Below are 15,726 nucleotides of genomic sequence, written 5' to 3' on the forward strand. Positions count from 1 at the left end.
AAACACATGTTATGCCCTTCGCGTTGTACACTTGATCTGCGAAGTGAGAATTGAAACAATTACTGACAACAATCACAAAGCAGTCTTTAAACTAGTGCAGTTAAGCAACCAACATGACTGAAGAGCAGAATACACCATCAAGTGATGAAAATCCGAAGGGGTTTTTCGACATTTCAATCGGTGGTGAAAAGGGTATTGAAGAAGTCTTCATTCTCAGTCAAAATCAAGTTAGAGCTAGGCTCTAGAGGCCTACAGCCTAGCGGCCTACGTTAGCGACTTGAACAACTTGACTTAGGCTAGGCTTAGTACTATTATTAGTCTTACACTAGGCCTAGTATTACATTGGCCTGAGCCTCACAAAGTCACAGTACTAAGTTAATAATGGTTCCAATCCAACAAAGTCTTCATAAGCATTATAAAGTGCTTCCGTAAGTTAAATGTAAGATCCTCATGTTTGGGGGAACCATTTGTTCTGTTTCGACAAGGACAAAGTTTGAACTTTGTTTCATGGCCGTGGCTATTCTTACCACTAGTCGTAACAATTATTTATAAACTATTCTTACGACATTGGCGAATTCAAGCGCAGTAAAGTCAATAAAGCAACTGCGCATGTAGTAGAGGTAACCCTAACCCTGATTTTAACCCTAAACACTAACCTAACCTTAACCCTAACCGGAAATTATTGTTACTCCTAGTCGTAAAAATAGTACTCCTAGTCATAAAAATAGCCATGTTAAAGCAACTGTGCATGCGTATTTATAAATTATTCTTACGACTAGTCGTAATAATAGCCACTTTGTTGTTTCATGGACTGTTTTTCAGTTAAAATCTTTCAACAAAGTTTAATAGAATATTAAGGACATAGGCCTAGTTGTGGTTTGGAGAAAAGAATCAATCAAAAAATCAAATCTTCCATCTTATGAATTATACCAGTGTGATCTTTATAAAATAATCCTGGCTGTCACCAGGGTTATCCTTCAACTTCAAGTTCAAGTTTGTCTTATACTTTAACTACACTGAACTTTACCCACCCCAAGCTGTATTCTTTATAATTAAGTTAACTCCAATAAACTTTTTGATATTGTTCACCCCCCCCCCCCCCCCAGCTTTATTTCTCTTTTTCAATTTTCTGATGTGTTTCTTTCTAGCCGGACGTATCATATTCGAGTTGGCTGCAGATATCGTTCCCAAGACTGTTGAGAATTTTCGCTGCTTGCTGACTGGTGAAAAGGGGATTGGTACCAAAGGGAAACATTTCCATTACAAAGGGTGTACTTTCCATAGAAGTGAGTGGTGAATTATTTTAGTACATTAGGTGGAAATGGGTCGGTGTGAGTGAATAAGAGAGATTGCTTAAACTTTTCCTTGATGAAATTCATCATAGTGAATTCTTCAATACTATTAATCAGTCATTCCTTTGTCTTCTCACTTGCAGTAATTAAAAACTTTATGGTGCAAGGAGGTGACTTTACAGATCACAATGGAACCGGAGGTGAGAGCATCTATGGCGAAAACTTTGACGATGAAAATTTCAAACTTAAGGTAATTTTATTGATGTTGCCATGGATAATTTCCCCTAATTTTGCAAGTTTTTACCCAACCCCAGTGTCTGTTTTGTTTTTGAGGGACACAAGTATTTTTAAAACAAAAAAATTGATGGGTGGGGGGATGGAGTGCTCTTACAGGATATTACATAACAAACAATTAGTTATACTCATATTGTGATCTCAGTTGTCTTTCAGTGTGTAAAAAGGTTAATGGTGGATGCTAGGGTGTGTCGGTATACCCATATACCAGGTTTACCAGTTATATCGTCAGTGGCGGAGCTAGGGGTATTGGTCAAGGGGGGCGAGGATGGTCTGTAGGGGCGCTTTCAACACTATCTAAGCGGAGCGCCACCACAGGTTGGCGCAGAGTGTACAGAAATTTTTTGAGTAAAGATACTTCCTAGATCACCGGCAATGACCCTTTCCAGGCCTTGCTAATTTGCAGATAAACGAAGGATAAATATGTGTCATCGCCAACAAAATGTGACAATTGTCAAGGGTAGATGAGAGCGCAATAAAAAAGTAAGTAATCGCGAATAAGTAAAAAAGTGGTAAATAGCTGAAAAGGGCGCCAGCAGTCAATTTGAGTCCGTCAGGGGGGGGGGGGGGCATCCGCCCCTGACTGTATGGACGCTCCGCCACTGTATATCGTTAATACCCATAACGACGGTATTGAAATCTGTCGTCAACAAATGTACCGTAAATACCGCATAATACACACTAACTCAAAGGAATTCCCTCTGCCACTGTATATCTTGTGTAAATTAACTTGGGGTAGTCCCCAACTGTAAACTTTCTTGCTGCACAATCACGTTGGCAACACGTTTTCACCTTCAAAACTGTTTTAAGCCTATTAGCCAAATTACAAGCTTGGATGGGTTACATTTACACACGATAATTTCTAATAATAATAATAATTTGCTAATAAAGTCTACGTACGGATTGGGGGAGGGAGGAAGTACAGAATACAGCACAACTCCTGTTGGAGGTTTTGAAACATGTGTTTGATACAACAAGGCAAAAGGGATTGGATGGCATGTGTGTGTACATACATTAATAACAATACATGTATGGATTTTTGTCTAGCAAGGAATCTGCAGTTTCTGTAAGCGATGCAATGCGGTCTAACTAAGAGAGACCCGCGCTGGTAAAACGTGCTTGATGTAGGTCAAAGACATTTTTGCATGCCCAGCTCTCTGCGCCTGCTGTCAGAGAGATTGGCTAAGTTTCATCTAAATTTTAAAATCCATACTAATCAAATTGAAGGGATAATACATTTCAGGACGAGTAAATGTTCAAAAGAGAATAGGTCCAAAACGTGGTAGCAAAAGAGAAGCAAGTAAGAGTCAAATACAGACAAGTTGGTAATATTAAGAAAGGCCGCAACGGAAAGGTGGATCTTTAGGGGTGGGCAGGTCACCTCATAGTTTAACCAGGCGTGATGGACAGGCTGGTGCCACTCGGAGAAGAGGGCGAGCCACTCCTAGAATACTAATTTATACCATTCTATGGGATTACTCGACCGTCACTTGTTTGTGCTCTATGCTTACAAATTACCATAATAATACATGACCACTTAAAATGTACATAACAACAATTACAAACTCTTAGAGAGTAACATGCTGCATCATAACAATGGTCAGAGCTGCTTTTACAACAACAAGAAACTAGGACATAAATACATCAGATTCTCATCCCTTTTTTTTGTCATCGGTCCTTTCTGCTTTTCTTGGCAGCATCATAAGGCAGGCATTCTTAGTATGGCTAACGCCGGAAAGAATACCAACAGCTCGCAGTTCTTCATTACAACCGCTGCCACGCCACATCTTGATGGGAAACATGTTGTGTTCGGAGAAGTCTTGAAAGGTATGGGTGTTGTGCGAGCCTTAGAGAACGTGGAAACAAGCTCTAGCCATAAACCCAAACATGTAAGTATTAATTGGTTAAGGCAGTGGTTACAGGTTCGAGCCCTAGCCAGATCATTACGTTGTGTCCTTAGGCAAGGCGCTTTGCCTCTCTTCACCCAGGTGTATATCTGGGGACTTGCGCGGTACCTTGTAAATGTTTGCGCCGGTTTGAAGCTGTACCCTATGGGATGTCCCCCAGGGGGACACCTGGTTGTGGTGCAATCTGTTGCCCCAGGAGAGATTGATTGAATTGTGTGACAAGTTACCAATGACCAGGGTTAAGTTGTCAAGTCGTGTGAGAGGGCCTTGGCCCTGAACAAGACTGTAAACCTAAAATTATATATATATATATATATAAATTTCTGGTGGACATTTTTTTTCCCCCTGACAAACAGATTCAGTAACTTCAGTAGCGGATTAACATTAGAAATTAACGTAACGTCTATATCTTAAATGCTGACGTACAAAGTGAGATCATTTTCTCACTCTTGCTAACGTTGCAGAAAGGATGTACTGTACTCAACTGACCTTTAAGAATGATGGAACTCTTTTTTCATTTTCACTTCTTTCAAGGCATGTATTATTGATGATTGTGGAGTTTTCAAGCCTGGTGACAGTCTTACCCTCCCAGTAGAAGATGATGGAACAGGAGACGACATCCCTCAGTATCCAGAGGATACAGATGTTGCCATTGATGATGTAAGCAAAAGACGGGGAATTAAAAATACGGAGACTCGATAAGATCGTTCAAAAACTGCTGCAAGTTATAACCCAACACTATTTTCTAGCTAATGGACCATGTCCTGTCGAGAAATTGGGCAACTTTTGGAGGGGTGTCAAATATTTGCTAGTGCGGTACAGTTTGTTATAACATTAACATTATATGTCACAGGATGGTAAAGAAGTTTGATGTGCTTGGGGATAACTTTCTAAACTCTTTGACACAATGAACCCATTGTATCATAGTCTTAAACTGAAATGTTTAAAGACAACCATTCTTGCCAGAGGATAACTGACAATTAACTTTGTGTGTACTGTGTACACCAAGCCCGTAAAGACTTCTTCGTAACCATGGTAATAATAATAAGATAGAGGCATTGACTTTGGGAAATTTAAGAGAAGTTATTCACCAAAAGTGACAGAACCCTTCGTAGAGTAATATTGGAAATGACTGTCTTCGCAAATCATTGAAGTACACCAGACACATTAGATAAAATGTGAGGTTTAACTCAAGATTGTGAAGTTAGATATTACTTCATAAAGTTGAGTAGAAAAAAAAACGACAAAAGAAAACAAAAACATTTCACAACTCATCATTTCGTTTTGCAGATAACTGCTATGCTGGAAATTGTGGAAAAATTGAGGCTCATTGGCAACGAGCAATTCAAAGCCAAGAACCCAGATTTAGCAAGACAGAAGTATGAAAAAGCCTTACGGTAGGCCCACTTTGCTCTTCCTCAGTTTGATGGGAAGTTAGCTAAATCCAAAAGTCAGTTTCCATAGTTTAATTTAAGAACAATCTTTTTGCCGTTAGTCGGTGATTATACTAACCCTCTGAAGTATTTACTGAATTGATAAGATCACAAAAGATCACACTTGAGACACCCTTACAGATTATGATATGTATAATTATGTCGCGAAGTGAAGGTTGACGAGAGAGGAAATCAATTCATTTTGGTTCTCTTTTCACCAACTTGTCACTTTTCATACGAGTATTAGACGTCACACATTTTTCTTTTCATCGACGCTGAGATTTTAAAGATTACACGATGCTTGGATATCTATTTGAAGGTTCTACGATACTCTCGACCTTGCGACAAAGGAAGGACGAAATCCCGACGATGAGAAGATTCTCTTTAAAGCCCAGCATCCCATCCGGTTAAACCTCGGTGCTTGCTACCTGGAACTCAAGCAATACGAGGATGCAATGGTGCAGTGTGATAAGGTTTGTACCTTAAACAGTCTGGACAGAGCTCTAGCCGATATCTGTTGGGCGTAGCACTACAGCAGTGGTTCCCAAACTTTTCAAGGCGGGGACCCCATTTCATGTAGCGCCATCCGAGCGCGACCCCAAGTTTGTGTCTCCGGAATAATGAAGTTGTGCAGGCCCACATGTACCTGTAGTACAGTACTGTAGTTGTATGTGAAAACAATATAGTGAATATACAGAAGCAGGTGGCCAGCGACAATTGAGCAAAAAACGCCAGATTCACTCAGGAAAAACGCTAGAACGGCCGCTAATAAAACCCTAAATATGAGTTTTCAGGGTGAATTTTGTAGGATTTTGACTGCGAACGTTCAAATTCGGGTAAATTTTGGGTACCCTCAGATTTTTTTATATATTTTGAAACAAGCCTGCGACCCCACAAGAATTGCTTCGCGACCCCAGTTGGGGTCGCGACCCCAGGTTTGGGAAACCATGCACTACAGGGACGTTGTCCGAAATCCGAGCCCGGACATTTTGTCTGTATGTAAGGCTCACTCACTGCCATAAGAAAGTGGATGTGTCTGTTATAAAGTTTCCATAAAAGGCAGAGATACTGTTGTTATTTTCTTCAGTGGTAGCTTAGGTGTTTGGACTTCATGATTAAATGTACAAGTGGAAAGGTACTTGGTACCCGACATGTACTGGGGGTGCCCTGTTCTGAATTTACTACCCCGATCAAACACTAGTAAAACATGTTTTACTAGCTTGGCCTGAACTATTCAAGACTGAGATATTTTCAAAACTGGAGTTTGGAAGTCAAGCACCATGTCACAACAGGGTTGTAATTGTTTGGTTCAATCTTTGTATCATCACTGTCAACTGCATCTCTTGTGTGTAATATGTCGCCCACAATTTCCATCAAATTTATTGAAAAGAAGTTTTTGTTTTTTTGCTCAATAATGAGTGACTTAAATAAAGAAACTTTTTAACTTTATTAATTTAAATTTTGTAACAATTTATGAATGTGACTCTTGGGATAAGAGAGAACATATTGATTTATGTAGAATAATTAATCCAATGGTGGTGTAAAGTATGACTCCAAATTAATTTATGAAATATTATGTGGTATTAAATAAAATTATGATGGATTGAATTATTATTAATTTCATTTATATAATTTATTCATTCCTTTTTTACCCTGCATATATATATATCATATATATAAATATATTGTATATATATATCATATATATATACATATACATATATATATATATAAATATTTGTACTACATTCAGGCTCTTCATATGGATGCTAGCAGTGCTAAAGGCTGGTACAGGAGGGGGAAAGCCGAGATGGCCTTGAAACTCTACGAACAGGCCGCAGAAGACTTTGAAGCCACCCTGCTCCGGGAACCAGACAATAAAGGTAACTACCATAGATTGACTTATTAGTATTTCTTCAGTTACCTTCACCTTTAATTGAACTGTCCAGTAATGGTATCACCCACAGTTTGGCAAATTAAGGAAAAAAAGCAGCTTGATCTATTCTTGACTTATGTTTAACACCTTCTGCTTGTACAGTATTTATGTGAACTGAACCCTTGATCAACCCAGCTTATGACCTTTACATAGAGTAGAATGAAGAATGTGATCAAAATGGTCTCAAAATGCTGCCTTAATATACGAAATAAAGAAAAGGTAAAACACAGTTGCAGCTTTTTGGCTGTGATGTCACTGACTGAGATGTTGCCAGATACATTAATAGGACTGAATTAAACTTAAATTATTAATACAATTGCAGTCCTTTTATTTTTTACCTTCTATTGTTATAAAAATGTGCATCAATATTCTTAAAACTATGTCAGTTTCTGCCGGTAAATAGTATCTGTAACAAAGGACAAAGAAACATTGACTACATGAGGTTTTTTTTTTGGCATTCTTATTTGTTAACAGCTGCCAAGAATGAACTTGAAAGAGCGAGGCAATTCATCAGAGACAGCAAGAAAAGAGAGAAAGCTGCTTATGCCAAGATGTTTTCATCGTGATAGTCTCAAAATTATTTTAGACCAATTAGGAAGTTGGAAGTATGAAAGTGTCTGCTTGTCAATGCCCAGGATATTTTGCAAGGGCAGACCTTCTCAATAAAGAAGATTCAGTTACAGGTTCTATGAAGGGTAAAAGGCTTGGAAGTTTAGTTGCCCTGAGAAGACAGAGATTAGAGAGTACTGGTCTCATATTTGCAACAAGTACTAATACTGACGTTAGTATATATACAGTAGCTGTTTCGCAATATTAGTACTTTTCTTGCGTAAGTTACATTGTTTAGACTGGAAGACTAAAGTTAGTACTAACGTTCTACTCATCTGCTAGCTGCACCCTCAGTGTCATTCAGTGTCCTACTTTGCAACCAAAGAAATATGGGAACCCTAGGTATTCAACATATGTGAATGGTTCATGGTTGGGGAGGGGCGAGGGGTGGGGAGGGGTGAAGAAAAAGTTGAACAATGCAAAATACAGCCTGACTGATGGTGGGATTTGATTGTAGGTGTCTATTGAAAGATATCTCACTGTAGTTGCCAACCAATTCACCAAGAAACAAAGAAAATCTATTTTTCCTGCCAGTTTATGTCAATTTATATTGAATTCAGGATATGTATTCAGTTTAAAAGTAACACAGGTTGAGCCTATTAATGAAACACGGGGTTTGATTTCTAGTTAGACCTGTTGAGTAACATTCGCTGTCTCTGTGGTGCAATCTTCCCTCTAAATATAACTTAACGGTTTCAAGAATAAATGGGTATTAATGACCGTTTCATAGATAGGAATGAGAATCGTAATCGTCACATGTTTTTGGTAACGAGAATTAAGTCCTCAATTAACATATGCTCTTAATTCATGAGTTGCTTGCTTTCAAAAGTCGGCCATTTTAAATGCCCTGAAGGTTTTGTATCAGAATTTGTAAGTCCTACCACTATATGGAAATTAAAATTTTATCTATTTGTTTTATTTGCCTGTTTGGTTTCATGTCACTTTGTGTAAGTCTTAAAAGTTGCAATCTTCAGTATGTCAAACGATTTACTAAACATACAGGTTGAGCTTAGAGGGGATAAGCTGAAGGGGATCAACAAGGATTTATCAACATTATGAAAATTTTGTTGGATTAGAATAGCAGACTTAAAAGGAGACGAAGTGAATGAAGGTGATCAGTCTGGAACCTTTGAGTTTAATAACAATAATAATATTTTGTCGTTTTTGTTCAGTTCTTAAGAGGGCAGAGGTGTACTCTTCTTATATGGATGCAATATTTAATATACTTCAAGTATAGATCAACATTGTAACATCTCTCTATTGATGTGATTTTTGGATTTTACTTTTGACAGTTGAGTTCAATGATCATAGTAGAGTTGAACGTACCTCAAAAGTCATAGACACATAGTGGCTACCATAGACACATAGTGATTACCATAGACACAGTGACTACCAAAGACACAGTGACTAACATAAAAACATAGTGTTTACTTTTGACACATAGTGACTACCATAGACACAAAGTGACTACCATAGACACAAAGTGACTACCATAGTCACTTAGTGGCTAACATAGACACATAGTGACTACCATAAACACATAGTGTTTACTATAGACACATAGTGACTACCATAGACATATTGAGTACCATAGACACATAGAAACTACCATAGACACATAGTGACTACCATATACAGTGTCTACTATAGTCACATAGTGACTACCATAGACACATAGTGACTACCATATAGTGTCTACTATAGTCACATAGTGACTACCATAGACACATATTGACTACCATAGACACATAGTGACTACCATAGACACATAGTGACTACCAGAAACAGTGTGACTACCATAGACACTACAATATAGGGTAATTGGGAAGCAGTGTATAATACAGCACAGCATTCTCACATCTTTACAGAATTAAAACAAGTTTGAAAGCTTTCTTAGTTGAATATTTCAGCATCAATTATCTGTTGCAAGTGTTATGAACAACACAAAAGAAAACAGAATGAAAAGTGAATGATTAAATTTATTGTTTGGTTTATTTATCTAATATTTTCACCAGAGAGCTGAAATAAATCTATACATTTCTTGAACAGCACATATATAACTTTTGATTTATTGGAATGAAACGCTACCCTGAGAAAAAAAAAACAATACAGAAATCACCATAGAATAGATACATAGAGAAAAGAGTGCACGATATGAATAAACTGAGTGAGAGGCTACAGAAATAAAGATAAGAACAGAGAAATTCAAGCCTATATGTTCAAAGTATAAAAATATTACCCAGAAGCCATCTTGCTAAAAAACAGTTGAAATGTGCGTAGAATGACCAGTGCAGAGAAACTTGGAGAGCTTTGCAACATTAGCAAGGTCAATTTGATAGTATGATAAGTAAGAGTATAAATATGATAAGTATGATAATTTCAATTGCAAATAATTTTCTGCAAATTCAATATGTTGTATACCAGTCTCTCACAAGGCACAAGAGGAAAAATTTGTTTGAGATTCACCTTTTGAAATGGAGGCAACCTTTTTGTAGAATATCTATTTATTATTGAATAGAAATACTTGAAGTAAGTTTTGATTGAACTTTTTCTACAAAATTGAGATAATATGCCTCAAGATATGCATTAAACCTCGCAAATTGTCAAGCAACGTATAATCAAATAGTATGACACAGAAATAAGTAGCTCATTTCATGGTTGCTTATGATATCCTTTAAGTATTAAAAGGATTTAGCAATTCCAGAGAAGCTTAATATTTAAACACAAAAAGTTTGCTGCATTTTTTTTTAAGAAAAATAAGATTTGATTTCTACCTGAAGAAGTTCACACAGCTGAGTCTTTATTGATTAAACAATTCAGGATTTCAAATATTGAAATAAAGAACAAAGGCAGGGATTTGTGATTTTAGAACTTCAAACAGAAGAGAGAAGTAATAGCCAAAATTGGCAACTGAGTAAGGTTATTGCTGCCACTCAACATATTTGTTGCAATTAGGTTTACTAAAAATAATTAATTTACTACAAAACTCATCAATACATTCAAATGCTAACTAAATTCAAGGTGGCAGTTACTATGTACATTAAAATTAAGCATTAGTGAAAAAAAATAATTGCACTTAAAATGTATAACTTAGACTTAGTTACTGTATACCGAAACGAGTATCAAACTCCTGATTGGTCGTGATAGAACATAAAAGGAAAGTATGTTTGCAAATCAAACTTCACCATTAGACATCAAACAATTTCTTTGTCTACCTCATCTTGTACATGGAGAAAATACAGTTTCACTTTATCCGTTAAATGTAAATCTCTTTGAGTGGAAGAGGAAGTTGTTTACCGACCGTTTGTCGTCGGATAATAAGGCCAATTCGAAATTTCAGTCTCTGATCAGATGTCCACATATATCTTCTCATTACGAAACACTGACATACCGTCCCATTGGCTATTTACACTGCTTTATTTACAGACCTGTGTAAGGGCCATCAGTACTGTTTCAGATGTCTGTTGTAACTTCAAAACGAAAATTCAGTTCTCTGATTTAGTATTATTGAAGATGAGGCACTTTGTATAACTTCTACGTGTGGTAATGACGACAGTCAGAGCAAGGCTGGTAGTGTGTTGTGTCAGGTTATTAATAAGAAATACACTGAAAATATAGGATTTTGATATAAAAAAACCTTAACTTTATAAAAGACCACAGCAGTTAATGTCCATTACCACTGCGACGTACAAAGGCACTCTAATGTGGCCATTACAAGTTTAAACCTGGTTATCCCTCGCTTGGTTTATACCCAGAAAAAAAACAACAATTTCCAGGTATCACATGATTTAAGAAGTTACCAAATTAAGCCGTCTTCCTTATCATAGCTAATGAAGCAGCTGCAGCAAGGAAAAAAATTTCAAAAAAGTGCTTGAGGAGTCCAATAAGGAAGAAAGCTTTGGTTTTATAGTCCGTAGATCGTGTGATACCCGGAAAATCATTTTTTTCTGGGTTTAAACCAAACCAGGGCTAACCAGGTTGAGCTTGTAATACTGTCCCGACTTGGTCAAATCCAACAATGACCTGTGTCCGGAGTGTGCTTGATTACTAAACCACCTTGTATAATCACATTTATATATATGCAAGTTGACCTGTGTCAGGAGCGTGCTTGATTACTAAACCACCTTGTATAATAACATTGATATATGAAAGTTAATAGCAATTAAGCCATAGGTAATGTCCCATACTCAGGTACCCCTAACATATACTTTCAGCATGTCATATTTTAGTACCTTTTGCACTAATGTTTTGGAATAGTGTGATTTTATTTCAAATACTGGAGAAAAATTTGAGAAGTTTATGATATAATTTTGCAATAAATGCTAATACCAGGTGCTGAAAAGATTATGAAATGTAAACAAGCTGTTGCTAGTTCAGTCAACAAAACACAATTGTACCTCAGGAAATGTGTTTCAATTGTATGCATTTCTTGATGCACTTTCAGTCTTGAACCCTTGCTTCCCCCTCCCCCACTTCATTCCCCCACTGCTTCCCCCACTTGAACCCTTGCTACCCCACCCTTGCATTCCCCCACCCCACTTCATTCCACTTGAACCCTTACAATAAATATATTTGTTAGGGAAAAGTTGAATTGACACACACAAACTTTTAGTTTATCGAACTTGAGTCCACTTTAAATCATACTTTAATTTGACTATTTCTTAAGAAAATACCAATGCATGTAAGGAAAATTTTAGTAAACTATAACCTTTTTCTAACACCAACTTCTAAATGTCAAGCACACAGTTTTAAAATGTTATAAACAACATCAGCCAAGAGGTATAAATAAGTTGGTTACAAAATCTTACCAAAAATAGTTCCATGTTACCCTCAAACGTCTTATATTTTATGGTACCAAAAAATGTGAGTTTGCTATATGGACTGACTACTTTCTCTAAAGTATCAATACCGATCACAGCCTCCTCCCCCCTATTCTGCGGGTATGCGTCATAGTTCATCAAAGACCTACTGCTCCCATTCAACAGTTATCCAATCTACTGCATACCAATCACAGCCTCCTCTCCCGTACTCTGTAGTTACCCGTCATAATTGTGCATTTAAGACCCACCTCCCTGCATAGCAAATGAAAGCCTTTGTCTTGACTAATGGGAGAGATGCTTTTCAAACAGATGGATTTGAAACAGAATAGTTTATACAATGCTTTGTGATGAAAAATTTGGTTACATTCAAACATCAGTTGTAAAATAAACATCCTCTTATCAAATATAATTGCATAAAAACATACTGTGTTTGTAATGCATAAATGACCAATGTTAACCTGAGTATATTCAGTCTTAATAAAAAAGAGCTGATATAACTATCAATTAAACTCAGTAATGTAACAAATGTAAACTCTAAAAACGGTTTAATGCTCGACTTGTGTGTGTGACATGTGCGTGTGTTTGCTTCTCTACATGAATATGCAAATTGAAATATCCTTTGTCATTTGCCAGATTTTTCAAATTCTTTTGCTTGCAGCACTTAAAGTGATAATATATAAAAACTTTCTTACTTTGATATTTTTTCTTTTTTACTTTCATAGCAGTTTTATAACTAACAGCGTTTTCATTTGTAATTCCAGTTACACTGTGCTACGGAAGACACCCATTATTAAAGTCTAGGTAATTTTTTCAAAAGTGAAAAAAGAAAGATATATTTTAATTTGCCTCTTAAGTTAATCCATCAAGTTTATATATGAAATGTTGAGCTTGCCCATAAACTAGGAATTTAAGAAAAGTACTCTTATCAAAATTATTGTTCACAAACTTATTATAAAATAAAACCCAATACAAACAGAAAAAAAACACATAACAGGTTTTGAACAGGATGAATGTGGCTTTAACTCACAGTAGAGGCAGGTCCAATGCAAACCAAATCAATTCCCAATTAGGAATTTGCTGTAGTTTTAGTGTAACCAACATTGCATCCAATGGCATGTTCAAACATTTTTCTTGAGCTTGTGTGGTTCTATTATATACAACATTTATAGGCGTTCAAACACTGTAAGTGTTTGCTAGTGTTCATTACGTGCTCTTATCAAGCCCTTAAACACTTCTTTTGTTTGTCCCCACGAAAAACATTTAGTCATGATAAACTGAAATTTTTCCTTTATTGCTCGTGGGAGCTGAAGTATTAAAATGCAATAACACCTTAAGTACTTGTTTGAACCCTTGTTGGGAACACTAGCTCTTTTCGGAATGAGTATTTTCCGTAGTCACACACGTAAAGTTTAGCATTAGTGTTCTAAATAAATTTACTTAAATCATGGTAAGTACCTGTACACTCGCTTTGACCACTTCTTGGGAATAAGATCCAGCTCAGTATGTGAACACTTACAATCAAAGCAAAACACAAACATACACTTTTAGTTCTAGTGTACCATATTTAAATCAGCCCAATACTTCAGCACTTGTTTGAATAATCCTTATGAACATGAAACACTTAAATCTTAGAACATACTGAAGCCTCGGTTCACTTATGTGTGAAGAAAGCACAGGAAACAAAACTTGAAAAGTGTTGGCATATTTTATGTATATATATTTATTATTTATTATTTCCTTTTCCTGTTTATAAACTGCCAGTTGATTTGTTAGTTGTTTCTTGTGTGCTGGCTGCATAGCTAGGTGAGTTATATTTTTCTCTCTAGAAGTTTGATGCTAAATTCAGTTCAGTTGCAAGATATTCGACAGATCCTTTGTTATTTAAGTCATGTATGTGATGTTACTGATACTGGATAATCTGGAGTGAGATCGCGAGTGATTCACGCTAAGGTCTCCTCCGCTCGTCGAAGAGGTTGGGCTGAGCTGCGTTTTGTCCAAGAGACCTACCTCTCTCTCTGACATTTGATAACTTGTTTCTGACTCCGGGGGCAGAGAGGGAGGATTCTGGAGAGGTTGCAGCCGTGATGTCTCTCGGGATGGATTATAATATGGATCTGGAAAATTCTAGTTTTAGAAGGGAAAAAAAAGTGAAAATGTTTTTCAGGTCAAAAAGATAGAAACCAAATGAGAAATTGTTACCATTCGTTTTTTGAAAAGGAGAAAAAGTAAAGTCGATTTAGCTCTCATTTTCCAGGCATACCTCTGATGTTGGTGTGGTGGCCAGCCTTCTCATTTTCTTGATTTGCCGATGGAGACTCTGGTTGTTGTCCCGGTCCTTTGTGTTGTATATTGACTTTTGAACGTTCAGACGGCTTAGGTCATCCTGTCGAAGAGGGGACAAAAATGATGCCAGAATGAAAAATTTTTAATTTAGGGAATGTTGTTTACTAGTTTGAGGATCAAAGGGAAAACTTTACGAGTGACTCAAATATCCATTGGTTTGATAAGGTGTAACTGACTAGAGATGCAGAATTTGCGTTGACAGAATTTCACCAAACATAATTATGAAAAAGTTACTTTACTTTTGGGATCTCTAAAACCAGCAATTTCCATAAACTTTCAGACCCACAATCTTCCATGAGGACTCAGCTTGGTGCTAAAAAAATTATGAACTATTTAATCGATCTCTGTCAGGCAAACTCTGAAAATGATAGACAAATTCTCCGACCACGGCCACCCACCGAAAATTAGTGAGCCCCTTTTGGGTTGCACCCCATGGTTTGCGGATGGTTGCTGTAAAATGTTGCTGGTACTCGAAGAAAAAGAAGATCTTGCAAAGCCTTTGCAAAATGCCTGTCAATAAACAACTCTTATAATACATAGTTCCTTCCCTTTTATGTGACTTCAAATATTTTGTTTGCCCTTTTTTTGTTTTAGCCTAGAGGTCAAAACCGGTCTAAAGTTTCCGTGAGATGAAGATGCTACCTGTGAAGTCTTCTTCTTTTTCTTCTGTTTGTTTTCATCTTTCCACGATCGTTTGTAGTCTTGCTTAAACAGATGCTCAGGATCTGGCAAATTCATATCCTAAAGGGAAAAGTAAGTAGATTCAAATCTAAAAAACGGTTTCACACATTCACACATATTTATACCAAACTGAAAGTCAACTACTGTCTGGGCATTGACTGTAAGTTTTAATGGTCTAGGGCCCTGTTTCCCATTAGGTCTGTCAAGTTTCAGTCATGAAAGAACCTGGGGGGTGGGGAAGGGGTATAACAACTAATTCAAACACTTCATACTTTTCAATGCACTTTTCAGAATTTTTTTGGAAATTGCATATTTTTTTGCGAGAACAGAAATTCCTTTGAGATTTTTTTTCAGGATTTTCCATAGCAAAGCAATTTCTGTTTTGAAGATAAAACTAGAGAAATATGAAAA

At 36.8% G+C, this 15,726-nt stretch overlaps 2 protein-coding genes across 3 annotated transcripts in view; one reads left to right on the forward strand and one right to left on the reverse strand.

The window, feature by feature from the left end:
• LOC139979441 (peptidyl-prolyl cis-trans isomerase D-like) lies at nt 1–9,589 on the forward strand. The gene is made up of 9 exons (XM_071990227.1): nt 1–192; nt 1,149–1,286; nt 1,436–1,542; nt 3,284–3,475; nt 4,028–4,153; nt 4,784–4,890; nt 5,246–5,399; nt 6,680–6,809; nt 7,337–9,589. The coding sequence occupies exons 1-9, from the start codon at nt 114–116 to the stop codon at nt 7,426–7,428; spliced, it is 1,125 nt and encodes a 374-aa protein (XP_071846328.1). The 5' UTR covers nt 1–113; the 3' UTR covers nt 7,429–9,589.
• Nucleotides 9,445–15,726, reverse strand: part of LOC139979439 (uncharacterized) — a 20,192-nt gene continuing 13,910 nt past the window's right edge. For both annotated transcript variants that reach the window (XM_071990223.1, XM_071990224.1), the window contains exons 15-17: nt 15,277–15,375; nt 14,552–14,674; nt 9,445–14,415 (exon numbers count right to left, since the gene is read on the reverse strand). In XM_071990223.1, the coding sequence (XP_071846324.1) occupies nt 14,173–14,415; nt 14,552–14,674; nt 15,277–15,375 (465 nt within the window). In that variant the 3' untranslated portion in view covers nt 9,445–14,172. The remainder of the gene's footprint in view (nt 14,416–14,551; nt 14,675–15,276; nt 15,376–15,726) is intronic.

Source organism: Apostichopus japonicus, chromosome 14 (assembly GCF_037975245.1).
Source record: "Apostichopus japonicus isolate 1M-3 chromosome 14, ASM3797524v1, whole genome shotgun sequence".
Taxonomy (NCBI): Eukaryota; Metazoa; Echinodermata; class Holothuroidea; order Aspidochirotida; family Stichopodidae; genus Apostichopus; species Apostichopus japonicus.